Source organism: Athene noctua, chromosome 27 (genome assembly GCF_965140245.1).
Source record: "Athene noctua chromosome 27, bAthNoc1.hap1.1, whole genome shotgun sequence".
In the NCBI taxonomy this organism is placed as follows: Eukaryota; Metazoa; Chordata; class Aves; order Strigiformes; family Strigidae; genus Athene; species Athene noctua.
In genome coordinates, this window is record NC_134063.1 from 4,791,250 (window position 1) to 4,817,950 (window position 26,701).

Here is a 26,701-nt window from a genome sequence, read left to right on the forward strand (position 1 = left end):
CCCAGTGAGGCCTCACAGGGAGCACTGGGGGGGGGGGTGTCCCGTTCTGGGAGACTCCCACCCCCCCGGTATATCAGTGCCCCCCACCCCAGCACCCCCGCGGCTCCTGCGCTCTGCCCTGGGGGGCCCAGAGGTGCCCCTGCCTTGGGGGGGGTCCCAGACCCGGGGGGGGCTCAGGGCCCCCCATTGGTGCTGGTTTGGGTGTCAGCGGGTCTCCCCCTCCAGGGAGGGCCGGGGGGGGTCTCAGGCCCCGCCATGCTCGGGGGGGGGGCGGCGGGACCCACCCCGGGGGGGGATGGCTGAGCGTCCCGCCCCCCGGACTACATCTCCCAGCATGCCGCGGGGCGGCGGCCAGGGCCACGCCCCCTGTCGGGCCGGAGGACTACGCTTCCCGTCGTGCCCCGCGGACAGGAGGGGCGGGGCGGGGCGGGGGGGCGCCGCTCCCCCTTTGTTGGTGTCGGCGGGGCCGAGCGGCGGCGGGGCCGGCCCGGTATGGGCGACCAGGTGGGGCCGGGGGCGAGGGAGGGAGGGAGGGAGGGAGAGGGAGGGAGAGAGGGAGAGGGAGAGGGAGAGGGAGAGGGATGGAAGGAGAGGGGGGATGGGAGGGGGGAGGGAGAGGGGGAGATGGAGGAAGGAGGGAGAGATGGAGGAAGGGGGGATGGAGGGAGAGAGGGATGGAGAGGGAAAGGTGGAGGGATGGAGGGAGAGGGGAGGATGGAAGGGGGGAGGGAGAAGGAGGGATGGAAGAAGGGGGGAGGAAGGCGGAGGGGATGGAAGAAGAAGGAGCAAAGGGATGGAGGAAGAGGGGTTGGAGGGGGTGAAGGTGTGGAGGAAGGAGGGATGCAGGGGTTAAGGATGGCGAAAGGAGGGAAGGAGGGGTGCCGGGGGGAGGGAAGGAGGGATGGAGGAGGGAGGGGTGCGGATGGGAAGGGGGGGGCAGGAAGAACGGAGGGATGGATGGATGGAGGGGGGATGATGGGGTGGAAGGAGGGCTGGGGGGTGGAAGGGTGCGGGAGGGAAGGAGGGAGGGGCGCGGGGGGGGATGGAGGGGCGCAGGGGGGGATGGAGGGGCGCAGGGGGGGATGAAGGGGCGCAGGGCTGCCCCCCCTCGCTGCCCTCCCTCTGCTCTCGCACACACACACACACTCTTGCCAAGTCATCCCGCTCCCGTCATGGCAGAGCCGGCGGGTGCCCGCGGCGCCTGGCACGCCTGGGCCCGGCGGGGCCGGGGAGCTGGGGGGGGGCTGGAGGGGAGGGGGGGCCCGGGGGGCACTGACGGCGGGCCGGGGGGGCCGGGCAGGAGGCTATGCGGAAGATCATCACCACCTTGGCCATGAAGAATGAGGAGATCCAGAACTTCATCTACTCCCTCAAGCAGATGATGCAGAATGTGGAGGTACAGGGGACCCTCCCCCTCCACCCTCCCCCTGGGGACCCCCACCCCGGCACAGCGGGGTCCCGCTCCCCGGTGGGGTGACACCCGCTGACACCCCGGCCGTTGTGACCAGGACAACTCATCGCGGGTACAGGAGGATCTGGAGAGCGAGTTCCAGTCGCTGTACGCGCTGCTGGACGAGCTGAAGGACGAGATGCTGACCAAGATCAAGCAGGAGCGCGCCAGCCGCACCTACGAGCTGCAGGTGAGCACCCACCCTGTGCCCGTCCCCCTCACCCACCCACCGCCACCCTCACCCCCCTCTCCCCTCCCCACCCCAGACCCAGGTAGCGGCATGTGCCAAGGCCCTGGAGAGCTCGGAGGAGCTGCTGGAAGCGGCCAACCAGGCCCTGGGGACGGCCAACGACCACGACTTCGTCCAGGTGAGTCCCCCTGGCACGGGGAGATGTCTCTGTCCGGCTGCCCCCCACACTGGGGGTGTCCTGACCCCCCCTTTGCCGGCCGGTTGATGCCACCCCAGGTCTGCGCTCACCCTGGGCGGGCACCCTCCTCTCTTTCTGCGCTGGGCACTGGGGCAACGCTGGGCTGGCTGTGCCCGCTGCGGGGCTGGGTGGGAGCACGGAGACCCCCCCGGGGTGAACCCCGACCAGCCTGGTACCCCCTTTCTCCCAAGACAAAGGGACACCATGGCAGGGATGCAGGGAGGGGGGCATCAGCGGGCATATGGGATGCTGTGCCATGGGGTACTGCGGCCGTGGGGTGCTGCAGCGGGGGTGCTGAGCTGCTGGGCTACCTCAGCGGGGACGTGGGCACGCTCTTGCCACCCTGGCACCGGAGCGGGGCTCCGGGCATGCTGTTCCGCTCTGGCTCCTGGCACTGCTGTCTCATCTGCTTGTTTTTTTTCCTCCTCTTTTCCTCTGCGCTCGCAAGGCTGCCAAACAGATCAAGGATAGGTACGGCACCCCCGTGCCCCCCAGTCCCACTAACCCCCACCCTCCTCCCAGCCAGGGCCGCGCGGCGGGTGAGCAGTCAGGGCTGGGTGGGTGTGTGGCTCCCGGCCCTGCTGACCCTTGTCCCCGTGTCCCCCACGCAGCGTGACGATGGCACCCGCCTTCCGCCTCTCGCTCAAGGCCAAGGTGAGCGACAACATGAGCCACTTAATGGTGGATTTCACCCAGGAACGCCGCCTGCTCCAGGCCCTCGCCTTCCTGCCAGGTATTGCCCAGGGGTGACAGGGACATGGGGACACGAGGGGACAGGGGACAGCGGGTGGGTTTCTCCTGGTGCAAGAGAAGGGCAGTGCTGGGGGGCACGGGGGGGCTGTGCCAGCCTGGCAAGGGGAGATCACAAGGATGATGGGGGTCTGGGGTTTAAGGGGTCTGCTGAGTGCCATGGGATGGGGTGAGGAGCTGTGGGGGGTGCCAGGCCTGGGGCACCTTGTGGTACTCCTGCCAGAGGGGTGAGAAGGTGCCAGGGATGGAGGGACTCAGGGGTGTTGGATGCTGTGCCCATGGGTCCTGCGGGTGCCATGCTCTGGGTCTCTGAGATGCCAAGCCCAAGGGACCTGTGGGTGCCCCAGGGGTCCCTGGGGGTGCTGGGGACACCCCGGCTGGCAGCAGAGCTGCAGTGGCGGGGTGGGGTGGGGGGGGACACTGGCACGGCTGCTCCTGCGGGCAGTGCCCAGCACCCCCGAGATCGACCTGGCGGAGTCACTGGTGGCCGATAACTGTGTGACGCTGGCCTGGAGGATGCCCGACGACAACAGCAAGATCGACCACTACGTGCTGGAGTACCGCAAGACCAACTTCGAGGGGCCGCCCCGCGCCAAGGAGGACCAGCCCTGGATGGTGGTCGAGGGCATCAAGGGCACCGAGTACACCCTCTCCGGTGAGGGCACGGGGGCAAACCCGGCCCCAAACGTGCCAGGCTGGGAGCAGGCACTGCGGGTGGCAGGGGGCTGGGGCTGTCACAGGGGGCTGGGTGGCAGTGCCAGGCTTTGTAGAGGATGTGGGGGTCATGGTGTCCCCCCCCAACCCCACTTTGTGACCCTGCTGTGCCCACAGGGCTGAAGTTTGACATGAAATACATGAATTTTCGGGTACGGGCATGTAACAAGGCTGTGGCGGGCGAGTTCTCCGAGCCGGTCACTTTGGAAACGAGAGGTGGGTAGCAGGGGGGTGGCAGGGCACCTGTCACCCCCCCCTCCCAGTGCCACCCCGTGCTGCCCCTTCCCAAGTGTGCCAGGGGTCCGTGACCCCTTGGTGCCAAGCCGAGCAGGGGTGGGGGGTGGGGGGGGGGGGGGGGGGACACGCGCTGACGGTGGCTGTCCCCAGCGTTCATGTTTCGGCTGGACGCCAGCACGTGCCACCAGAACTTGCGGGTGGAGGATCTCAGCGTGGAGTGGGACGCCACGGGTGGCAAGGTGCAGGACGTCAAGGCACGCGAGAAGGACGGCAAGGGCAGGACGGCCTCTCCCGCCAACTCGCCCGCCAGGTAATGTCACATCCCCACGCAGTCCCTTGTCACCCCAGCATCGCCCCCCCTCCCCGGGCAATGCCAACCCAGCCCTGCTTGCCGGCGTCCGTCTGTCCTAGGGCGGTGCAGTCGCCCAAGAGGATGCCCTCGGGGCGAGGGGGCAGAGATCGCTTCACCGCCGAGTCCTACACGGTGTTGGGTGAGAGCTGGGGCCACCCAGTGGGTGCTGGTGGGGACCCTGCAGGCACCCAGGGGTGTGGGAGGGGATGGGGGCACACGGGGGGGCCCTGAGGGTGTAGAGGGGGTGATGTAGGTGGGCGTGGAGCACCCAGAGGGGGCTGGCGGGGCTGGGGACAGGACCTGTGGGTGCAGCGGGCAGAGCCGTGCCCCGTGCCCGCAGGTGACACGCTGATCGATGGCGACGACCACTACTGGGAGGTGCGGTACGACCGGGACAGCAAAGCCTTCGGCGTGGGGGTGGCATACCGCAGCCTGGGCAAATTCGACCAGTTGGGCAAGACCTCGGCCTCCTGGTGCCTCCACCTCAACAACTGGCTGCAGGTCAGCTTCAGCGCCAAGCACGCCAACAAGGCCAAGGTGCTGGACGTGCCCGTGCCCGACTGCATCGGCGTCTACTGCAACTTCCACGAAGGTGGGTGCAGGGTGGGGATTGGGCAGTGCTGGGGTGGGCGCAGGGACTGCTACCACCATGGGCACCACCACTGGTGTGTCCTCTGTGGGCACTGCCACCATCATGGGCACCAGAGTGTCCTCTGTGGGCACTGCCACCACCACAGACACCAACATGTCCTCTGTGGGCACTGCCACCACCATGGGCACCAACATGTCCTCTGTGGGCATTGCCACCACCATAGACACCAACATGTCCTCTGTGGGCACTGCCACCACCATGGGCACCAGAGTGTCCTCCGTCGGCATTGACACCATTGTGGGCACCAGAGTGTCCACCGTGGGCACTGACACCACCATGGACTCTGTGCTGGGGGTGTGCAAGCTCTGTGCCCACCTGTGACCCCCCCACCCCTGTGCCCGCAGGGTTCCTGTCCTTCTACAACGCCAGGACCAAGCAGCTGCTCCACACCTTCAAGGTCAAGTTCACGCAGCCGGTGCTGCCTGCCTTCACGGTAAGGGGCAGGCAGGGCCGGGCAGCTCCTCAGGGGCTGCCAGTGGTGGGGCTCAGCCCCCCCCAGCCCCGTGCCAGGCCTCTCCGCCCCCCCCAGCCCAGCCGCCCTCCTGTGCCCGCAGGTCTGGTGCGGCAGCTTCCACGTCTCCTCGGGCTTGCAGGTGCCCAGCGCGGTGAAATGTCTCCAGAAACGCAACAGCACGGCCAGTAGCTCCAACGCCAGCTTGCCCTAGAGCTGTGCCCCCCCCCGCCGCGGGCAGCCCCCAGGCAAGAGCACTGAATGTACCCCGACCCCCTCCCTACCGCCCCCCCCTCCACACACTGCTGGCGGGGCTGTGCCAGCCCTCAGAGCTGGGGTGCACCAGCACCCACAGCCCTGCCAGCTGACACCCCCCCCCCGCCCCCCATTTCTATGCCACCCCCCCACCTCCGTCGCTGGCACCGGGGTGGGCACGTCGCCCCTCACCGTTGAGAGCTGCTTCTGGCCTGAAGAATAAATTGGGATGTAGGTGTGACGCGGCCGTGGCTGGGGCATGGGGCGACGGGTGGCACCAGCCCACGGTGGGGAAGGGGTTATTTTGGGGGAGGGGGGTGTCCCCCAGTGCCACCCCCACAGCACGAGGAGCCGGGATGGTGCTGAGCGGGGCACTGCCTTTATTTGAGATGGTGCCTGGGGTGATGCCCCCCCCACATATATGGGTTGGGGATGCATTGCTGCCTCCCCCCACCCCGGGCTGTGCTGCCTGCACCCCACTCCCCAGTGCCACCCTTGGGGGTGCTGGGGATGGGGGGGCAGCTTTGCCCTGGGGGGCTGGGGGGCATCGCTGCCCCAGCTGGTTCTTGGCACAAAGTGGGGGGCAGCCAGGGCCCCCCCTCCATGCTGGCACCCCTCAGTCCTCCATGAGCGCTCGGCGCAGCTGCAGCTTCTGGGCGAGCTCCTCCGTCATGCCTGTGTCACAGTGGGGGGGTGACACCTCAGGCGTCCGGGCCCCCCTCCCTTCACCACCCCCCCAACCCCACTGCTCATCCCCACTGTCCCCCAGAGCCGGTGACAGGACCCAGCCTCTGGATCCTGGCACCCCCCTGTGCCCCCCCACCCCAGCAGTGGGACCCAGGCGTCTGGGCCCCCCCTCACCGGAATCGTGGGGTGGCAGCAGGGCTTGGCGGGGGGCAGGATGGGGCGCTGAGCTGGGGGGGTCTCGCTCCCCTATGGAGAAGGGCAGAGGTCAGTATGGGGGGTGCCCCCTCCCTGCCTCAGTTTCCCCAAGCCCAGCCAGCCTCACCCTGCTCGTTCATGTAGGTCTGCTCCTCTGGGAGGGCCCTAAATGGGGGGGGTTCTCTCGGCCCCCTCGGGGGCAGCAGTGCAGGACGATGGGGGCTTGGGGACGGCTTCAGGCTGCAGGGCTGGGGTGTGGGAGCAGCCTGGGGGGGCTCACACCCCCCCCGGGTCTCACACCCCCCCCGGCTCTCCTCCCCGTTCTCACCATCCGTCTCCAGGAGCTCTAGAGCAGAGCAAGGCGGGGGGGGGGGGGGGGGGTGTTGCATCACAAACCCTCTGCCTGCCCCGAACACCCCCAAACCGGCCCCCCCAGCCCTCCAGTGCCAGCCTGAGACACCCCAGCAGCTCTGCCCCCCCCCAGTGCTACCCCACAGCACCCCAAGACTCACACAACTCCCCAGCAATCCCCCAAGCACCCCAAAGATGCCCTCCACCGCCCACAGCTGCTCCCAACACCCCCAATACCATCCTGCAAGACCCCCCCAGACCCCACTGAGTCCCCGCAGCCCCCCCAGTAGCCCACCGAGCCGGGGCAGGGGCCGCAGGCTGCCCTTGCTGCTCTCCACGAAGTACTGCACCACCTGGGCCAGCGAGGAGCAGCGATGCTGGGGGGGGACAACATGGTGTCACTTGGGGACCCCCCCATAGGTCCCCCCCTGTAGTCCCCCATTCCCTGTCCACCACTCCTGGGCCCTGGGGGGGTCCCAGCCCCTTGGGGTGATGTAGTCTCTTGGGGGTACCAGTCCTTTGTGTCCCAGTTCTTTGGGGGGGTGTCACTGTCTTTTTGAGGTCCCAGTACTTTAGGGGTCCCAGCTTTGGGGGGGTCCCAGTTCCCAGGGATCCTTGTTTTGGGGGGGATCCAGATCTTTGGGGGTCCCAGGCCCTTGGGGGGGTCCCAGTCCCTTGAGTCCCAATCTTGGGTGCTCGTTTTCAGGGTTCCTTGCCTTGGGGGGGGGGTGGTGGTGTCACGAGTCCATGGGGGGGTCCCAGGCCCTGGGGCACCCAGTGTTGGGGTTCTCAGCCCCCATGAGTGCCAGTCCCCGTGTCCCACGCCCCACGTTCCCTATTCACTGGGAGACCCAGTCGGGGGGGGGGGCCAATCCTCGCAGGGCCCGGCCCAGGGGCTCAGGTGGGTGCCTGGGGAGGGGGGACACACTGCCCCGTCCCCCCCCCATCACTCACCGGCGTGTCCACGTCGATGATGTAGCCCTGCTCCACGTGGTTCACCCTGTAGTGCTTCAGCAGCACCGCGCTGCCGGGGGGGGAGGCGCTGTGTCAGGGGGGGGGCTGCCACCCCTCACCCAGGGACCCCCACCCCATGGGGACCCCCACCCTGGTGCCACGGGGACACGAAGGCGGGGATGCAGACGACACCCCCTTCGCACAGCCCTGTGCCATTCCCCCCCCCCCCCCCCCCCAAATCCGTGTCCCCCCACCGGTGCCCCCCCCATCCCCACTCACCCGTTCATCTCCTGGCGGGTGGTGACCGAGACGCCCCGGCCGTGCCCCCCGGGGCGCAGCACCATGTTGCCCCCCCCCACATTCCGCTCCAGCAGCCGCTCGGCCTCCAGACGCGTCACCTCGAAGAAGCAATCGGGCACCCTGGGGACAGCGCTGCCCTGTCACCCCCCCCACGCCACATCGGGCCACCCCCAGCCACGGCATCCAAGCCGCCATGCTGGTCCCCCCCCTGCGTCCCCCCAACTCACAGCGGTGGTTTGGGGGGGCTGGGGGTGGCCCTGCGGTCCCTCTCCTTGCGCAGCGCCTCTGAGAGCTGGAAGAGGTGCCCGGGCAGCAGCACCAGGTCGGTGGGCACCTTCATCTGGGGGGGGGGAGCCACGGGGCAAGGGGCACTGAGGGGTCACCGCCACCGGGACCCCCCCGCCCCCTCCTCCCGGGATCCCGCCCCCCACGGCCTCGGGCCCACCTCCACCATGGTCAGGATGAATCCCCGCCACATCTCCTGCGCCTCCCGGCTCTCCGCCTGCCCGGGGGGGACACAGGGGGGACATGAGGGTGGCCTGTCCCCTGCACCCTCTGTATCCCCACACCCTGTCCCTTGTTGCCCCCCCCCAAGCCTCCGCATCCCTCTAAGCCTGTCCCCGCATCCCATAACCCCGTCTCTCTGCTTCTGCATCCCCTGTACCCCCAAATCCTGCCCCTGTGCCCCCCGTCCCCAAATTCCATCCCCTGTGCCCCTCAGTCCCCAAATCCTGTCCCCTCTGCACCCCCAAATCCTTCCCGTGCTGGCTGCTGTGTCCCCCGCATGCCCCTGTGTCCCCCTGAGCCCCCAAACACTGACCCCCTCCACCCCTGCACGTCCCCACCTGTGCCCCCCAACATGTCCCCAGGCCCCCCTGTCCCCCAACCCCCCACCACGGACACTGGGTCCCCCCCTCAGCCCCCTCCTCTGCCCTGCCTGGTGCCCTCCACGTCCCCCCATCCCCCTGTGCCCCCAGCCACCCCCGGAACGCCCACTGCCCCCCCCGTGGGGTGCCCTCACCTTCAGTGTCACCTCCTGTCCCCTCAGCCTGAGGACGAGGCCCTCGCTCCCGGCCAACACGTCCACCAGCTCGCCCAGGTCCAGCACCTCGAGGGGCTGGGGGCACCCAAGTGTGGGCCCCCCCAGCAGCCACCACCACGGACACGAGTGTGCCAGGCCTCAGCCCCCTCCAGCCACCCCCCCCATCCCCCTGCCCCTCACCTCCAAGGGGGGGGTCCAGCCTGGGGGACACCCCCGCCAGTGTCACCCAAAGGTCCCAGCCCAGGGGTCTCAACTCAGGGGTCTCACCCTGGGGGTGCCCCCCCGGGGTGGATCCTGGCTCAGGGGTGTCTCTAGGGTCCCTAAATCGCAGGGGGGGGGGGTCCTGCCTCGGGGGTGCCAGTTGTGGGGGGGGCACAGAGGTCCCATCCTGGGGGTGCCCACCCTGAGGGGGTCCTGGCCCAGGGCTGTCTCTGGGGTCTCAGCTTGGAGGGGGGGTGTAGGGGGGGGTCCCAATCCCGCGGTCCCACCCCGGGCGTCCCAGCCCGGGGGTCCCAGCCCAGGGGACATCACAGCGGTGCCAGGCTGGGGGTGCCCACCCCGAGGGGGTCCCACACATGGGGGGGGTCCCGCCCGGGGGTCCTGCCCGTCGCGGCCGCCCCCCCCCGTACCTCGCTGTCCCGGGGCCCCCCGTAGAAGGCGAGCGTGAGCCCCCGTAGCCCGGCCCACACCCTCCGGTAGCCCTGCGGGACGGGACGGGGCTCGGCTCCGCCACCGGGCACCGGCACCGGGCTCCGCGGCGGGGGGGGACAGGGGGGGGGCCAGTCACCGGGGGGGGGTCAGTGCCAGGGGTGCCGGGCTCGGTGCCGGGGGGTGCCGGCCCACCTGGTCCCGCGGCCCCCGCTTCTCCACGAAGCCCTCGTAGCTGGGCCGGGGCCGGGGCCGGGGTCGGTCCCGCCGGGGCGGGGGCACCGGCCGGGCCATCGCCGCCGCCGCAGGAGCCGGTCCCGGACAGCCCCGCCCCGGGGGCGAAGGGCAGCGGGCGGCTCCGCCGGGCCGGGGCGCAGACCCGGGAGCGGCGGGGGGGGTGCCCGGGCTGCGGGCCGGGGCTGTGTCCCCGCGCCCCCCCGGGGCGGCAGGTGCGGGCCGTGTGTGTGTGTGTGTGTGTGTGTGTGTGTCCCGGTGCCGGTGTGTCCGTGTGTCCCCCCCCCCCCCCGCCATCACCTCCCCGGGGCGGGGCGCGCGGGGCCGCCCCGTCACGTGGCGCCGCCGCGCGCACGGGGTCGGGTCGGGGGGGTGCGGGGGGGGAGCGGCGGGAGCGGCGGGAGCGGAGCATGGCAGGTACCGGCGGGCGCGCGCGCACCGGGCCCGCCCCGCGCGCAGCCCCACGCGCCGGACGGGGACACGCGCGCACACGCACCGCCCCCCCCCCCGCGCATCCACCTGCGCGCGCACACGCGCGTCCCTGCGCGTGCTCCCCCCCCCCCCTCCCCCCAGCCCCGCGGGACCGGCGGGGACACGCGCGGGGTGGGGGCACCCCGGGACACGCGGGGGGGGCACGGCCGGGCGGGGCGGGACCGACACCCCCCACACCCCCCCCCGCACCCCTCTGGGCTCCGAGCGCGCTCCGGCGACCGGCCGGGACAGGAGAGCCTCGTCCCCGTGTCCCCAGCCGTGTCCCCGTGTCCCCCTGTCCCCCAGCCGTGTCCCCCTGTCCCCCTGTGCCCGTGTCCCCAGCCGTGTCCCTGTGTCCCCGCGTCCTGCTGTCTGCATGTCTCCCTGTCTGCATGTCCCCCAGTCGTGTCCCCTGTCCCTGTGTCTCCGTGTCCCTGTGTCCCCCAGCCCTGTCCCTGTATCCCCCTGTCCACATGTCCCCCAGTCATGTCCCCGTGTCCCTGTATCCCCAGCCACGTCCCCATGTCCCCAGCTGTGTCCCCATGTCCCCTCCTTGTCTGCGTGTCCCCCAGCCATGTCCCTGTGTCCCCATGTTCCCTAGACATGTCCCCCTGTCCCCGTGTCCCCCAGCCCTGTCCCTGTGTCCCCCAGCCGTGTCCCCATGTCCCCTCCTTGTCTGTGTGTCCCCCAGCCATGTCCCTATGTTCCCTAGACATGTCCCCAAGTCCTCTATCACCATGTCCCTGTGTCCTCACACCCCCACATCCCCTCCGGGCCCCCATCAGTGTCCCCTCTCCCCCATCCCCCTTCTCCTGTGTCCCCCCCCCCCCATCCTTGTGTCCCCTCTTCCTGCGTCCCTGCGTGCCTGTGTCCCCATGTCCCTGCGCATCCCTGTCCCAGTCTCCCCATCCCGGCGGGGGAGGACCCAAGGGTGCTCTTGGAGGGGGGGGGACACACACACATACCCATGGGTGCTGCCCCCGGGGGGACCCCACACAGCGTGTCCTCCTGCAGCGCTGGCGGCCGCCTCCCCCGGGGGGGACGAGTGCCTGGAGGAGGACGAGGACGAGCTGGAGCCGGGGCTGGACGAGGCGGAGGCCGAGCCGGAGGCCGGGAGCGGGGCGAAGGCGGCGGGGGGCACGCGGGGGGCCGTGCTCACCCGCCGCGGCATCACCCTCCGCGTCCTGCTCCGCGACGGGCTCCTGGAGCCGGCCCGCGGCGTCCTCTCCATCTACTACCTGGTGAGCCCGGGGACACGGCGGGGGCGCGGATGGGGGACAGGGGCCCGGCGGGTGCCTCCGTGGCTCACCTCGGTGTCCCCAGGGCAAAAAGTTCGTGGGGGACCTGGGGGCGGACGGGACCATCACCTGGCAGGAGACGGGACAGGTCTTCAACTCGCCCAGCGCTTGGGCCACCCACTGCAAGCGCCTGGTGAACCCCGCCAAGAAGTCGGGGTGCGGTTGGGCCTCCGTCCGCTACAAGGGCCAGAAGCTGGACCAGTACAAAGCCGCTTGGCTGCGCAAACACCAGCCCAACGCGCCGCCCACCGAGGAGGTGGGTCGGGACCCCCCCGCCGGGACCTTGGGGTGCCCCCCCGGGGTGGGTGGTGGGGTGGGTGCCAGCCCTGTGCCGCCCGCAGAGCCTGGCCAGCGAGGGCGAGGAGGAGGAGATGCCCGAGGAGGAAGAGGAGGAGGCGACGAGGGAGGGTCGGGCGCCTGTGCCGGAGCTGACAGCTGCTAAGAAAGTGGAGGAGAGGAGCAAGAAGCAGCAGTGCAAGAGCCTGGCGGAGCCGGCGGGGACGGGTAAGGGGGTACAGGGGGTCCCCGGGGGGGTGACACGGACCCTGCGCAGCCCGGCAGCGGTGACGTTGCGCTTCGCAGATCACGGCCCCCCGGGGAAGAGGCTGGAGAGCAAACCCCGGGTGCCCGTCCGGTACTGCACCCTGGGCACCCGCGACTCGGCCAGGTAAGGGGGGGACGGGCACCTGAGCCCCACGGGTGCCCCCACCGGCCCCGCGGGTGCGGGAGGGGCTGGGGGTGGCCGTGGCAGCGGCTGCGGCTCTTCCAGGAACCCCCAGACCCTGGTGGAGGTGACGTCCTTCGCCGCCATCAACAAGTTCCAGCCCTTCAACGTGGCCATTTCCAGCAACGTTCTCCTGCTCCTGGTGCGTCCCCTCCCCGGGCGGGGGGGACAGGCTGGGACATCTCTGATGGTGCTGGGGACACCCACAGGGAGGGGGTGGGATGGGGGGTGTCCCCGGCATCATTTCAGGGCCAAACTGTTGACTTTAACCTTTTCCTTTAGGATTTCCACAGCCACCTGACGCGGAGCGAAGTGGTGGGCTACCTGGGTGGGCGGTGGGACACCAACACGCAGCGTAGGTAGTGGGGTGGGGTGGTGGGTGGCCCCCCCCCAACCCATGACAGAGCCACCCACCCATTTTTCCCCCCGTCCCGCCCCAGTGCTGACGGTGCTGCGAGCCTTCCCCTGCCGGACCCGCCTGGGCGATGCCGAAGCCGCCGGTGCTGTGGAGGAGGAGGTAAAGCAGCCCCCGGGGTGCTGGGAAGAGGCGGGGGGGTCCCGGGGGGACCCGGACCCACAGTGTCTGCCCGTCCCCCAGATCTGCCAGAGCCTGTTCCTGCGGGGGCTGTCGCTGGTGGGTTGGTACCACAGCCACCCCTTCGGGCCCGCGCTGCCCTCCCTGCACGACATCGATGCGCAGATGGATTATCAGCTCAAGCTGCAGGGGAGCGGCAACGGTTTCCAGCCCTGCCTGGCTCTCATCTGCGGTGAGCGCTGGGTCCCTGCGGTCCTGGGGGTGCTGGGGCTGCTGTCACCCCCCCGTCACAGCCCCGTCTCTCCCCCACCAGGACCCTACTATCATGGCAATCCCGGCCTGGAGTCCAAAATTGCGCCTTTCTGGGTGATGCCACCGCCGGAGGTGAGTGAGTCCCGGCCCCGCAGAGGGGACTATTTGGGGTGGGGGTGGCCCCAGAGCTTGTGGGGTGACCCCTCCCCCTGCACCCCCACCCTCCAGCAACGGCCCAACGACTACGGCATCCCCATGGAGGTGGAGGTGGCCTACATCCAGGATGGCTTCCTCACCAACGACGTCCTGCAGGAGATGGTGAGAGTGGGCTGGGGGCCCCAAAAACCTCCATCCACCCCAGCAAGGAAAACTCCCCAGACGCCATCGGGGGCTGGCTGGGCCTCCGCCACCCGTCCCCGTCCTGCCGTTAGCCCCGGTGACAGTGACGATCCCTGCGCCATCCCCGCCGGGCTGCCGCAGGGGTGGGGGACCACACGCCCGACCCTGGCTGAGCCCCCGGTGCCTGCAGCCCCTCTCTCCCCCCACCCAGACGCTGCTGGTGGAGTTTTATAAAGGAGCCCCCGACCTGGTGAAGTTTCAGGAGCTGTGGAGTCAGGATCAGACCTACCTGGACAAGCTGAAGGTGAGGAGGGGGCTTTAGCCAGGGCATCAGCTCCAGCCATGCCGCTATTTTAATTTTAATTAAAAATTAAATGTCCCCTGCCTCAGGGCTCCCTGGCCTCCCGCACCCCCAAAGACCAGAGCTTCACCCACATCCTGGAGCAGATCTACAGCCTCCTCAAGCTCAGCAGCTGAGGGGCTGGGAACCCCCCTTCGACTCGGACCAGGGGCCTTCCCAGCAGCCCGGGCTCGGCTCGGCAGCCCCCGCCAAGCCCGAGGGGCTCACCCAGCCCCGGCGCGGGGCAGCGCTGTGGGGGTCACCGCATCGCCCGCTGCTCCGGGGAGCTCACCCGAGGGGTCCCGGGACCCCGGCGGCTCCTGCCCGGGCGTCCCACGGCGGCGGCGGGGAGGGTGGTGGCGGCGGTGGTGGGAGTCTCGGCTGTACGTTGTTTGTGGAAGTGGTAGTTGATTAAAGAGCAGTTCCTGAGAGGCGCCGGCGTGCGGCTGCGCTGCCTCGGGGACACGGCGCCAGCGCTGCGGTGGGGGACGGTGCCGGTGGCCTCGCGGGGTGCAGTCGCCATCCAGCTACCTGATTTGGGGGACCGAATCGGGGCGGGGGGACACGTTCCTCTGGGGCTGCTCCTCCATCCCGCCGTGGCCCCCCCGGAGCCCAGCCCCGCGCTCACAGAGAACGCAGCCATTAGAAAGAAGAAAACATTTAATACTTTCGTTCAGAGATACAAGTCGAGATTTGTGGGTCGTCTTTTTTTTTTTTTTTTTTTTCCCCCTAAAAACCAGGAGAAACCATTACCAAAAAAGGTCTAACAAGTTGTCCCAGCTGACAAAACGCATTTCAATCCACCTGAGCAGGAGCCAGCGTTCCCGGGATGTGACCCCGGTCCCCACTGGGGAGGGGACAGAGGCAAGGGCCCCGAGGGGGGGCCCTTGGGCTCCCTGCGCTGCTGGGAGCGAGGGGGAGCTGCCCCGTGCCCCCCGTGTCTGGGAGCAGGGGGCAGCGCTCGGAGCACGGCGCGGCAGGGGATCGGACACACATCGACATGCACGGCTAAAAATCACTGAAAAGGGGCTGTGGAACTGTAACAGGAGCCGGGAGCAGCAGGGACAGGGATGTGCTGCAGCACGGGCCCCATCGGAGCCGGGGCTCAGAGGAGAGGTGCCAGAGCCTGGCCAAGGCCGAGGAACGGGGAAGAAGCCACTTTTCTAGCAAGAAAAACCACCAAATTGAGGCATGGGGCGAGCGCTGCCGCTCTCAGGCCCCATCCTGATCCCCACGGTGAGGGACAGGCGGGGAGGCTTGGGGCTGTGGCAGAGGTGGTATCGTAATACCTTTTCCCACCAAACCTGGTGGCAGAGGCGGGGACGTTGCTCCCCCAGAAGGAGGGTCGCTGGGGGGGGGGGCAGCACAGGAAAGGCACATGAGGATCAGCCAAAGCTCCAGCCCTGCGGCCGTGAGCCCCCAGTTGAGAGTAACTCCCCGGGGAGAGTAAGTGCAGAACCTTGGAGGGAGAGGAGCCACGACCTGCTCTGCCCCACGGTGGGTAGACCCCGGGCTGGGGCCCAATTCTGCCCCCCCCCAATTATCCCCCAGCTCTGACAGACTCGATAGAGTTTGTAATAAAGAAAACCCAAGGTCCAGAAGCAACCTGGTGTAAAATACTTAAAATCAAGGGCCAAAGGAAGCAGCCACCCCCTTTGGAGTGCAGAGGGGGCAGGGGGCTAACAGGAGGCTGGGGACATCCCTGCTCTGTCCCTGCGGGGCGGGGAGGGACAGCACAGAGCCCCAGGCCGGCCTCAGCACCCCAAGCAGGGCTCAGCACCCGCGCCACGGGGCTGGCTTAGTGTTTGATGGGTGGCGTAGTGTTGTTGTGCCATGGCATCAGGGAGAGCCGGGGTCCTGTTGGGCTGTAGGGAGGCTGGTCAGCGGTGGGGAGAGGGGTAGTGTTCAGCGGGGTGGGGGGGATGTTGAAGGTCTTGCCCCTCGGTTACGCTGGGGCCTGCCTTGCCCCCCCACCCCTGGGCCGTGCATCTCGTCTCCCCGCGCTGATGCTCAGTGTGAAGGATGCATCCCCCCTCTCCCACCTGGCTCATCCGGATGCTCGACCCAAAGGAAAGACAAAAAACTGGAGAGGGAGAGGCCTGTGACAATCGTACAGGCTGGGGGGGGGGATGGGACCTGGCAGGGCGCGCAAAGTACCGAAGTTCAAGCACCAGAAGGACAAAAAAAAAAAAATTAACCAAATTCACAGAGGGTAGGGGGGCCGTTCGACCCTTCTGGCTTGTTCCCTGGTGGCAATCTCACCCCGAGGTGACGTGGAGATAACGCGGCCCCGCCGCCGGAGAGGGCCGGTGTCAGGATGGAGGTGGAATGGAGGCTCGGCCCCGCGCGAGCGGAGGGGGGGGAGCGACGCCGTTTCACTGAGGTAGCGGAACCAGCACTTCCACGTAGTTGAGGGGGAAGAAGCCCGACTGGCCGTTGATCATGCCCTCGTACCAGTTTTCGTCGATCTGGTTGGTCAGGGTGATGATGTCGCCTTCCTTGAAGCCCAGCTCGCCGTCGTTTTCGGGTTCGAAGTCGTAGAGAGCCTTGCAGCAGGGCTGGTCCAGGGGGGCTGCGGGGAGAGGTGGGGGCAGAGGTGAGCCGGACACCCTGCACACCCTCCTCCTCCTCAAGCCCCCGGCTCGCCGGACCCGCACACTGCGCGGGGCCACCGGCCCTGCCAGAGCTGGGGCTGGCACCGATGGCTTCACAACCAGGCTCTGGCGTGCCCAGGAGAAGCTGCCCCTTCACTCTGCCCCCACAACAGCAAATCATTAACTTTAAATCCCTCACTGGCTTTTAGCTCACTAATCCCTCCACTTTCTTCCAACCACGTCCTTCGTGAGCTTCTCCCAAAGCAGACCCCTGCCTCCAGCACCCTGTGCTGCTTGGGCTTCTCCTGCTCTAAGCTGAATTCCAACCTAAATTAGATTTTAAAAGCCACATTCTTTCTCCAGAGATGAGAGAAGCTGCTGTGCAGGTCATCAGTCAATGGGGTTACACGTCAGTACGTGGTGGAGGAGGACCCCAGGGGTCCCTTTAGAGAGGTCACCCTGAGGCTGAGGGTGATGGGAGGGAGATGTCTGCAACTGCCTCCCCGGGCACAGGGCTTCCAATCCATTAGCAGCTCGGTGATGCAGGAGAGGCCCCCCCCAAAATGGGCAGAAAACCAAAAAGTCTCTTTCCCACATCTCAGTTCTGTGATTTTAGCATCAGACCTGACTGCAAAGGGGGTATTTTTACAGCAGGAAAAGCTGCTGCCTGCTCTGTCTAGGCACTAATGTTTTAGGCAGCTGTAGGGATCCTTCTGAAAGGGACTGAGCTAATACAGACCCCCGGGGTCTGCGGGACCCCCCCTCCCCTCCCCACTGCCCGGGGCTCTCCCAGCCAGGGCAGGGGAATGGCACAAAGGGCAGCCAGTGCATCGGGTCTGCTGAACATCCACAGCAAGGAGGGACCCAGCATTAGAAGAGAACTTGGAAAACACCAAAAGCGGCAGCCAAGCAAGTTCATGTTTTTAAGATTAACTTCCCAAAATACCAAGCTGGTCCCACCACCACAGCACTTCCCCCACACCAGGCTCCTCAGAGTCCTCCTGCCCCTGCGGCTGCACCACCACGAGCTTTCCCCACCACAGTGCCTCCAAGCCACAGACCCAGCCTGGCCACGGGACCCCAACGGGACCCCAACGGGACCCTTCAGCAGGAATGCTGACCCATGGACCCCACATCACACCACAACCCCCCATTCAAGGCTCCTTGTTGCCCAGCTGTGACCATAAAACCCACTCAGTGTGCCAAGGCTCTACCTGCTCCCCCAGCCCAGCCCTCCAGCAGCGGGGTACAGGGGGGGCAGCATGAGCCAGAGTGAGAGAGATCCAGGCTGGGGTGCTTGTAACCAGAACAGGGCAAATCCTCGAGACGTCTGATACCTCAGGGAAAAGCATCTGATCCCTGTGGCCTCACGTAGGACATGCCTGCGTGTTGATAGCTGCTACAACTCCTCCCCATGAGCAAAGGCCCCAGCTTTGGAGTGGTAAATACCAATATAGCGTGGCTGTTTTAATTTGGGGCTTAGCTCAAGGCTTAGCTCAGCTTAGCTTAGCTGTCCTGGTGGCCAGGCTCAGCATGGAGGTATTAGCAGCTCCAAGCAGCAGCGTCACGGAAGGAGGAGCGAGGAGGGGTGGGGAGAGATGGTCACACATCATGCAGTGCGGAGGGAGGAAACTCACGGATACTCCTGACGGAGGCCCGGGACGGCTTGTCGGATCGGAAAGAGGAGGAAGCTGCTTCCAAACAAAAAGAGACATGCTTAAAACAACGTGAACTGGAGAGAGGGAAAGGCAGGGCTCAAAGGGAGGATCTGTTAGGAGAAACAGGGTGGCCCACATGCTGTGTTAGAAGCCCGCCTGCCTCGCCAGGACCAGGGAGGGACGGATGCGGCGTGATGGAAGACGGGGAGGGAGCAGGAGATGCTTCATTTTTCCTGTCTGCCACTGCTGGCACTGACTGGGCACTGCAAGCGAGCGGCCCGAGCTGGGGACCCTGCTGGGACATCCCCAGAGCCAATACAACAGAGGCTGCTGGGCCCCAACAGAAAACAGCCCCAGTCTAGAGGCATTTCTGACATTTCTCAGAGCCACCAGCTCGTGCAGGCACATCCAGCACACCAGAAACATCATTTCCAGGCAGAGCAGTTCCCCTCCAACCCCAGGAGGCTGCTCCAGAGGCACCTATGTGCACACACACACAACACACGACAACTTTACCTGAGACTTTGGGGGTAGGATTGCAGGAGAAGCCCCCATTAGATTGGTCAGTCTCTCCAAAGTCGTATGTCTCCCTGGGTTTGGGCTTGTATTCCCGCTTGGGACGTGAGGAGGCCTCCCTCATTCTGGAAGAAGGAAAAGAAATCCGGATAAAATTAAATATGAAGCAGAATATCATGAGATCAACATATTTATCCTCCTCGGTGGCTCCACAGAGAAGCAAATTGGTTTGTAGACAAGAAACTGCACAACCCTCTGTGCTGGGGCGTTTTGAAGATGGATCTTGCCCAAGGTTTGGGACCCAGGCCTCAGAGAGAGCCACACGCCCCAGGATTTGCCACGGAGGTGTCTCAGGCACTTCAGACCAGCAGAGGACACTCGTGCTGCAGTTCCGAAACACATTTGGCAGGATCCTCCCAGAATTTCTTAATTCGAACCAGACACAGGATCCACTCAGCAGTTTCTTCAGCGAGGAAAGAACAGCAGGGCAGCATCGCCAAATCGCCCTGAGAAGGAGGGAGGCTGCCGGGCTGAGGAAGGCAGGTCCCTGGCTCCGCAGGGAAGCCCCAGATGCAGCGAAGCCATCGCTCCTTCCTCAGCCAGTGTCAGGGGACGTGTTTGCTCAGGTGAGACAGAGCAGCAGGAAGAACTGCGCAAGTCATGGCAGTCATGTCATCCAGCTCGCTCAGTATTTCAGCAGCACCTCTGTGTTTCTTGGCATTTTGGCAGCAACCACACATTCCCCAGGGCTGCTGCAGAGGTCAGGCACTCGAGGAGGGGCAGGGAGAGCAACAAGACCAGGCAGCTCCTTGGCTCTCCCTGCTCCTGCATGCCAGACACCCATCTGCCTTTCACCAGCTCCCGTGGATCAAAACTCCAGAGCAGGCGCAGCAGCACCACGTCTGCAGCAGGATCTGCCCGGAGACAGGAGGGAGAGGAGGGCTCCCGGCCCTCTGCAACTCCCTGCCAGGAGGGGGCAGAGAGGGGGGATGAGTCTCTGGAGCCAAGGAGCCAGCGCCAGGCCCCGAGGGAATGGCCTCAAGCTGCCCAGGGCAGGGTCAGGCTGGCTCTGAGGAAGGATTTCTGTGCAGAAGGGGCTGTTGGGCGTTGGAATGGGCTGCCCAGGGCAGGGGGGAGTCCCCGGGATCCCTGGGGGGGTTGAAGAGTCGGGCTGAGCCAGCGCTGAGGGATCTGGGGGAGTTGGGAACGGTCAGGGGGAGGGTCATGGTTGGGCTGGAGGAGCTTCAAGGGCTTTTCCAACCCAGATGATTCTGTGTGATTCTGTGAAAACGGGGGTTCTGGCAGTGGGCTCACAGATGGCAGCCTTTAAGGAGGTGATGCAGGTGCTCTTCCACTGGCCATCACATCATCCCCACCATTCTGCAGTCACCTTCTGGTCTTCAGTGCAACTGGGAGCCCTTGACACGGACCTTTTTGGGCCACAACCACGGCCAGCGTCCAGGCACCCTCCTTAACCACAACTGAAGGTAACGGCACAAAGACTCTCGGCTAGGCAGTTCCGGGTGACACAGGGTGACAGGCACGTCCAGCTTGTGACATCTGAGCCATCTGCTCCAACAGCATGATGCAGCTTCTGATTTGATCCTGGCTCTGGCCAAAAGGCACTATGTGGGGACACTCCCACACCCAACGCCCGCAGCGCAAGGAGCCACGAGCCCTGGCATGAAGGGCATTTCACCCTTCTCCACCCCTTCCAAATTCAACTCTGGCCTCTCTGGGAGCAGCACACCCTGCTCCAGGCAGGGCTCAGCCCAGCAGAGACCAGCTGCCCACGGCGCAGGTGCGGAGGCTTTGTTTCAGGTGTCAGAATGTGCCCGTCACTGAAGGCAGGTTGTGCATTGCTCCTTCCAACCCGGAGATGGTCTGAATTGAAGCTCTAGTGATTGCAAGAAGCAGCTTTAACACCAGGAGACAGATTTAGAGGGATGGTCAGGTATTTACAGACATGTATCACAAGAACAGGTCATGGCTGTGAAAAGAGAACACCTGCAGCACCCTGGGACTCACCTGCGTTTGAGTTTTTCTGCCAGCTCATCCAGGATCTGCACTGCCTGCCTGTGGTAGTCCAGCTGGGCATCCACCAAGGCCGAGAGCTGGCTCACCTGCTCAATCTGCAAGAATCACACCAAGGGGAGGATGAAGGGCTCTGCCCAGCTGACACGAGACTCCTGCATTGCACACGGGGGCTGAGACCACACTGGGGAATGCGTGCGAAGGGCCCCTTCCCCGGGGAGGTGAGGAGAAGGTTTGGGATTTCAGACACCAGGTGAGGCACTGGCTGAGACTCAGCAATCTACTGCTCTCTGGGCTTCCCTAGCTGTTCAAATCCTTTCCAAGAAAGCTGAGTTACCTGCCCAAACTCTCTCCTACCAGCAGACTGAGAAGAGACCAATTTGGTACCAGCCACAGCCTCTCCTCTGGCCAAGAGCTGGATTAGAAAGAGGGGCCACAGAAAGGGTAAGAGGAGTAGCAAGGCACGTGCTGGGCACTCAAGATCTGGGTTTTCAGAGAGCAAAACCACTCTTGCAAAAACAAAGAGTGGAAATTAGTGTCTAACTTCTACATCCCTTGAGAGATCCCACCCTCGTATTCCCAGAAACACACAACCCACCCAGGAGCTCTCAGCCCGGGGCAGAGGAGCTGCTGCTCCCCCCCAGGCACTCACATCAGTTTCTAGGAGGTTGTGCATACTGGTCTCTGCTACTTCCTTGGACTCTTCAAATTTCTCCATGGCCTGTCGAAGTTCCTCATCGGGGATTTTGCCCTGTCGTTTCTTCTTGTAGTCGAAGTCCAAGCGTCTGCCTTCCAGCTTCTTGAGGTGGTGCTGGGAAGAGGATGGTTATGAACAGTAAAGGAAAAGAAGGAAAAGCCAGAGACTGGGAGCAGCCAAGCTCTCCTGCTGGGAAGGCAGCTCTAGTTACAGGCCAAGTTCATTGCAGAAACCTGATCTCGGAGCACACGCTCTGTGGCTCCCACCTTTGTTCAGACTCCGGAGAGGCTCCAGTGATGGAGAACAGCAAGGCCAGGCTGCTGCGAGGTGGCAGGGAGGACCGGGCCATCCAAACTCAGCTTGGCAGAGGATTACTGCCATGGCTGCAGGGGCTTTTTACTAAGAAACAGCCCTCAACAAATTGGCATGACGATGTGATTTCACCCCCTTCCAGACAAGAACTAGAGGAAAACACTGCAGGGAGCAGCCTGGTCTGTTCCCCACGCAAGCCTTTTGGGAAGATGAAGAGTTGGCCTGCTTCTTTCAGCTCCCCGGGAGCGACGGGGATCTCTGGAGATCAGGAATTGGGATGGAAGTTCTGGGCACTGCATCCCCTGACTGCTTAGGGCAGGGCTGTTTAAATGAGCTCTGTGGCAGCCTGCAGAATTGGAGCACAGATAAGTACTGAAACAGTAGTTGGTGGTTATTTTATCTGGGACACCACTGTAAGTGAAAATTCACTTGAGAGAGCTGCCTTGTGAATTACAGGTTGGGATGGATCCTGTTACAAAGCCTGGCCGTGCTTCGCATGGACCTGTGGCAGCACACGAGAGCTGTCAAGCTCCGTGTCTCCCCAGCGAGACACCGCTGGGCCTTCTTGAGGTGCTGCCTAGAGGGAAACTTGCTCATAGCCTGAGTGTTACGGTGTAGGATCCAGGCTACTAACACAATAGAGCCAACATGGTGAAGTTTAGTGACAGACAGCCCAAACGTAACACGGCTGGGAGCTCACAGCACAAAGAACCAAATTCAGCAAGCCCAAGGTGCGTGTTGGGACGCGTGTTGGGACGTACTCCCACAGCACCCTCCAAAAACTAGGGTAAATGAAGAACCATTCAAACCTGCATCCAGGCTCATGAGCTGCTCAGGAGCAGTAGCAGCAGCGGTGCTGAGCAGGGAGGAAATAAATACTAGTGAATCTGGAGAGAGAAAGCACGCACAGTTCAGGGGAACAGACCTTGGTGCCCACCACGACAGAGCAAGCGGTTACATGCACTAATAGTCAGAAGAGGCCAGAAACAAAAGAGATGAGGAGGAGAGAAAACATGGAGGTGTTTACCTGGATCTCTTTCAGGTCTTTGTCACACAGGTTCTGGAGGGGATCAATAAAATTTTGTTTGACTTCAATATCCAGAGAGTCCTTCACTTCAGCCAACCGCTTCATAGACTCGCCAGCATCAAGAAGCGCATCGCCTTCGAGTGAGAAAAGGAAGGGAAGAGAAAGGGAGAAGGGAGAAGGGGCCAGCCAGTTAAACAGAGCCCAAGTGTGTGGCGGCTGCATGCAGAGCCATTCTGCCAAGACACCCAGCGTGTGCAAGCTCCGTCCCCCGTCCAACGACCCCACGTTTCTATCTGGAGCAAATCTCCAAGCCTGGCACGGAGCAAGCGGTGCCCGGCGTGCGAGCAGGCAATTCCCTGTTGCTACGGACTCCACACAAGACACTTGACTAACATGCTTCATTTTTTCCCCTCTGAAAAACAGGAACAATCTCTACCAACCACACAGAGAAAGGAAAAGGTATGAATATTTTTAAAAGCAGTATTTTTAAACTCCCTGCTGGCTCAGGCAGTTGCTGAGCTGCTAACTGGCCAAGCAGTGCTTTAACCTTGCTCTGCTCCTTGGCCACAGATGGCAAGAGAAGCCTGGGGCAGAGGCGCACTCGGTCTGATCCAGCCTGGCTATCCTTTTGTTCAGACAATTTAAAGCCCAGAGTGCTCTGACCAACTTTTCAAGTTTCTCCAGATGCTGGCAGCAAAGCTGAAGCCTTGTATTCTTTTTAGACACTAACCTGTACCGGGCCAACCTCATCCCTTCTCCTCCCCTCTGAATTAGAGAGCTCAGAGTTGCTTTTTGAAACCTATTTAGTTTCATGCTTTTCTGAGGCTCCTGCCACAATGACAGTTAAGCCAGACGGACTCGCAGCAAAGCATATTTAGTCCTGGCTTTTTATTCCAGTGAAAACCATTTATAGATTAAATTATTCCTGTGCAGCTTTGGCAAACCAACCATTTCAGCACTACATTAGCAGAGGAGAATACATAAGTGAAATAGAGGGTAAAGTGAAAACACCACTCTACTGTCCAGCTGAAAAAATAAATATACAAGAAGAGTTATTTCCATTGTGATAACTCTAGATAACCTGTCCTAAGGAGGGATGCGGTACTAACGCAGACATTTATCAAGTTAAGTGTTCCTTGACAGAGAGGCTATTAAAGGAAATCAGGTTTGGTGTGTTCTTCTAAAAACTTCCTTCCCCCTTGCTGTCTGTAACAACTCTGGTTCCTGCAAGCCAAGAGAGATGCAGTGCTCTGAGTTGGCCAGAGACACTCTCGAGAGTCCTTCATTGCTCCCACAAAGTAGCCAGAGCTTTTTAATTTTCCTGAGGCAAGAAGGCTCCTCCCTGCACTGGAAGCCATCAGACAGCTGTGCACTGTACCAGGTCTGTCACGTGCAGAGGCTGATGTTTTAGGGGATTAAAACTGACGTCACCGAAAGGCTTCAGCCCCCTCCTCCCTGCAAGTCACACATGGTTATGAGAAATCGCCACGCAAAACGACTTCTTGGCCACAGCCTCCCTATAGCAGAGCTCTAGCTGGAAACTGCACCATAAAACTCCCAATCTTGCTCAATCTAGTTTCCACATCACTGTTGTTCAGCTTAGAAGCAAGGAAGCCTCTTTTTCCTAAGTGTAAATTTATCTCAGTGTTTAATAAGAAAGCATTATGAGGTGGTTTTGCACATAAGGCCACGGGTTGGAATCCAGGACACTTGGGCTCTGCTCACGCCTTCCCTCCCGCCCTGGGTAGAAGGCTTCAAACTTCTTTTAAGAGCCCCCCAGTCCCGTGAGGTGACACAAAGGGTCACGCAGCCTTTCCAGAATTGAGAATAACCGCTTGGAAATTTGGCAGCAGCCTTCGCCATCTCATCTACACGCTCCTAGGGGGAGCTGGCCCGAAGGGACACTCACCGAAGTTGGAGTCCTCGCCCAGCTCCTTGCCGTATCGGATCATGCTCTCCCCCAGCAGCCCTTCCGACTGCGGGTAGCCGGGGTTCTTCACCTGCCCGCGGATCTTCGACATCGTGTTGAGCATGGTTAGCTTGGCTCTGGAAGCTGGCACAGAAACAGCCACAGCCGTGTTTGCAATTACTTGGACTTGCCAGCAGCTGCTGGCCACTGCCAACTTTTTTTTTTTTTTTTTTTAAAGATACATCCAAAGCCAAGAAGCTCTATTGTCTTCATCTACCAGAAATACCATTTGCTACAAAAAGAGAAGTTTATTTTCCAAGACAGCAAGCAAAAATAGTTCCCCACAGCTCACCAGTGAAGGCCAAAGGAGTTTCCCCAGCCCTCCCATAGTCCCTGGAGTGCTCTCTGAACGAGCTGGCTGGAAGCACGCAGGTCAGCAAGCTCCAGAGGCGATGCCTGCAAAGCCAGTCATCCCTTCCCAGCCCAGGGATGCCACTTTTTCTGGACACCCCAGGAAAAACAGGTCCCCTTCAGGGCGCCTCTAGGTCCAAGGCTAAAGATGTGTCTGTTCTTTCACTGTTCAACACCAACAGCAGCATCTTACAGACCAGGAACACCACAAGAGGGGTACCAGGATCTTCACTTGACTTGCCTAATCTTGAATGTGGGCTGGTGACCAATATCTCAGGGCAAAAAAGGTTCCCTCTGATGCCTCTCTGTCCTCTCTGCCTCTTTCCCTGGAAAACTGGGGGGCAGAGGGAAGGAGACAGGAGAGGTCCAGGCACTCACCTGGGTTCGGCTGGAGGTACTCTATTGTTCTGGTCAATACTTCTGTAACTGCCTTGCTGGTCAGGTCCACTTTCTGTGGGAAAGACAAGATGACCCAGCAGCAGTAAGGATCAGCTTGGGACTTTAGAAAGGTCACGGAAGAGTTAAATGGGCAATTTTAGAGATTTCTCTTGTTCCCTACTCACCTTTTCCATTTCCTTGAAGTCATCATCTAGCTTGGTCCCTTCAGCCCCTCCAACTTTCTCGCTGACCAGCTGCAGAAAAAGAACAAGGGAGGAGAAATCAGGCATGGTACTAACTGCTTAAAGCTCCTTATACCTCATGTAGCATGTCCCTGGGACAGAAAGGGAAGAGGGGTGATCCAGAGAGCATCTGCAAGAGAAAGGAGGGGGCAGGAACAGTCCAACACACATCAAAAAGACGTGGCTCTTTACTAACAGCGCCCCACTAAAAATCCAGGCATCTCCTACCCTCCCGAAGCGCGGCTCAGTCAGGATATTCCTCACCCAACAGAAGCTACGCAGCTCCTTAAATCACACCACACGGCTCCAACTCCAACGCTTGCTGGAAAAAGCTAGCGGCAGAATTGTCTCTCGACTCCATTTTGAGCCAAGGCTTCAGTTACACACACGGCAAAATGCAAGTAAACAGGGAATGAACACACTCTGCTCACAGCAGCCAGCACAAGAACAGAGTCTGGAGAGAGCAGAGACCTCTCAAAGCTCTAAACCAGCACTCCCAGGGGAAATGCTGGAGGAGCTCAGGATCTGGGGCACAGGGGTTTTGAATTCTTTGTAAGCAGAGGATAAAGGGACCTGCAGAAGCTACAGTAAAGTTTTCAAATCCATTTATCAAAGCGTCTCTGACGCCTGTTCTAAAACTAGTGAAAAGGTGAGATGTTTGACAAGCTGTAAAGACAGGGCTGCTTTTGGCTACTTGTGTAAAGGGCTTATCAGCTTTCTTCTAAATATTGCTTGGTCTAAGAAAAAAAAACCCGCCCCCTAAATCTCACCATGCAACTGCTTGAGCTGAAAGACAGTAAATGCCTTATTATATCCACCTAAAAGTGTCCTTCCCTGCAGCCCAAAATGGAAAATTTCCTTCCCAGCCCCATCCCGCTGTGGCAAAGCAAGTGGCAGTGCCTAGGGATGCAGGACATACACGTGGGCAAAATTAGCGATTATCTTGCCCCAGACTGGTCCAAACAGACAGCAAATTACCTACAGAGAGATCACAAGTGTTCTAGGAAACAGGCGCTGACTCCCAAGCACTTGATGCCTGCTGCAGGGCACTGCCAGGATTTATCCTGTTTGTAGTCAAAACTCCAGCTCTGGACGAACAATACAGGTTTGTTTACTTCAACATCAAATAGTTGATTTTATCTTTTTTCCTCTGGAACCCTCCTGCTCCCACAGGGATTCAAAATTATTCCTTATTTTTTTAAGGGGGGGGTGGGTGGGGTGGGCGGAAAAAGCCTTTAGGTAATCATCCAGTTTCAGAAGCACC

At 62.8% G+C, this 26,701-nt stretch overlaps 4 protein-coding genes across 12 annotated transcripts in view; 2 read left to right on the forward strand and 2 right to left on the reverse strand.

The window, feature by feature from the left end:
- The first annotated feature begins 408 nt into the window (after positions 1-408).
- Positions 409-5,530, forward strand: FSD1 (fibronectin type III and SPRY domain containing 1). 3 transcript variants are annotated; one of them, XM_074927828.1, is made up of 13 exons: positions 409-504; positions 1,301-1,396; positions 1,509-1,640; positions 1,717-1,818; positions 2,327-2,349; positions 2,490-2,611; positions 3,074-3,283; positions 3,460-3,558; positions 3,730-3,889; positions 3,991-4,070; positions 4,272-4,523; positions 4,928-5,016; positions 5,138-5,530. In XM_074927828.1, the coding sequence occupies exons 1-13, from the start codon at positions 493-495 to the stop codon at positions 5,246-5,248; spliced, it is 1,488 nt and encodes a 495-aa protein (XP_074783929.1). In that variant the 5' UTR covers positions 409-492; the 3' UTR covers positions 5,249-5,530. The 3 variants fall into 3 exon arrangements, with proteins under 3 accessions (XP_074783929.1, XP_074783931.1, XP_074783930.1); XM_074927830.1 differs by having other exon boundaries at positions 1,530-1,640; XM_074927829.1 differs by having other exon boundaries at positions 466-490.
- Positions 5,531-5,654: 124 nt separating this feature from the next.
- On the reverse strand, positions 5,655-9,966 carry STAP2 (signal transducing adaptor family member 2). Its single transcript, XM_074928302.1, has 11 exons — positions 9,662-9,966; positions 9,448-9,519; positions 8,798-8,893; positions 8,222-8,278; positions 8,004-8,116; positions 7,756-7,896; positions 7,477-7,546; positions 6,818-6,899; positions 6,299-6,517; positions 6,151-6,222; positions 5,655-5,964 (listed from the first exon to the last, which is right to left on the reverse strand). The coding sequence occupies exons 1-11, from the start codon at positions 9,758-9,760 to the stop codon at positions 5,906-5,908; spliced, it is 1,080 nt and encodes a 359-aa protein (XP_074784403.1). The 5' UTR covers positions 9,761-9,966; the 3' UTR covers positions 5,655-5,905.
- Positions 9,967-10,089: 123 nt separating this feature from the next.
- Positions 10,090-14,094, forward strand: MPND (MPN domain containing). 6 transcript variants are annotated; one of them, XM_074928297.1, is made up of 12 exons: positions 10,090-10,117; positions 11,186-11,412; positions 11,495-11,725; positions 11,811-12,136; positions 12,239-12,335; positions 12,476-12,548; positions 12,634-12,710; positions 12,792-12,960; positions 13,042-13,112; positions 13,209-13,298; positions 13,531-13,623; positions 13,710-14,082. In XM_074928297.1, the coding sequence occupies exons 1-12, from the start codon at positions 10,111-10,113 to the stop codon at positions 13,794-13,796; spliced, it is 1,548 nt and encodes a 515-aa protein (XP_074784398.1). In that variant the 5' UTR covers positions 10,090-10,110; the 3' UTR covers positions 13,797-14,082. The 6 variants fall into 6 exon arrangements, with proteins under 6 accessions (XP_074784398.1, XP_074784397.1, XP_074784396.1 ...); XM_074928296.1 differs by having other exon boundaries at positions 10,104-10,117; positions 11,171-11,412; XM_074928295.1 differs by lacking the exon at positions 10,090-10,117 and having other exon boundaries at positions 11,041-11,412; positions 11,811-11,973; positions 12,052-12,136; positions 13,710-14,037.
- Positions 14,095-14,410: 316 nt separating this feature from the next.
- SH3GL1 (SH3 domain containing GRB2 like 1, endophilin A2) overlaps positions 14,411-26,701 on the reverse strand; it is a 30,227-nt gene continuing 17,936 nt past the window's right edge. Inside the window, exons 2-10 of one of the 2 annotated variants that reach the window (XM_074928300.1) lie at positions 25,381-25,449; positions 25,196-25,268; positions 24,407-24,550; positions 22,498-22,631; positions 21,114-21,272; positions 20,456-20,559; positions 18,428-18,552; positions 17,891-17,944; positions 14,411-16,231 (exon numbers count right to left, since the gene is read on the reverse strand). In XM_074928300.1, the coding sequence (XP_074784401.1) occupies positions 16,035-16,231; positions 17,891-17,944; positions 18,428-18,552; positions 20,456-20,559; positions 21,114-21,272; positions 22,498-22,631; positions 24,407-24,550; positions 25,196-25,268; positions 25,381-25,449 (1,059 nt within the window). In that variant the 3' untranslated portion in view covers positions 14,411-16,034. The remainder of the gene's footprint in view (positions 16,232-17,890; positions 17,945-18,427; positions 18,553-20,455; positions 20,560-21,113; positions 21,273-22,497; positions 22,632-24,406; positions 24,551-25,195; positions 25,269-25,380; positions 25,450-26,701) is intronic. The other variant, XM_074928301.1, reaches the window with a different exon arrangement.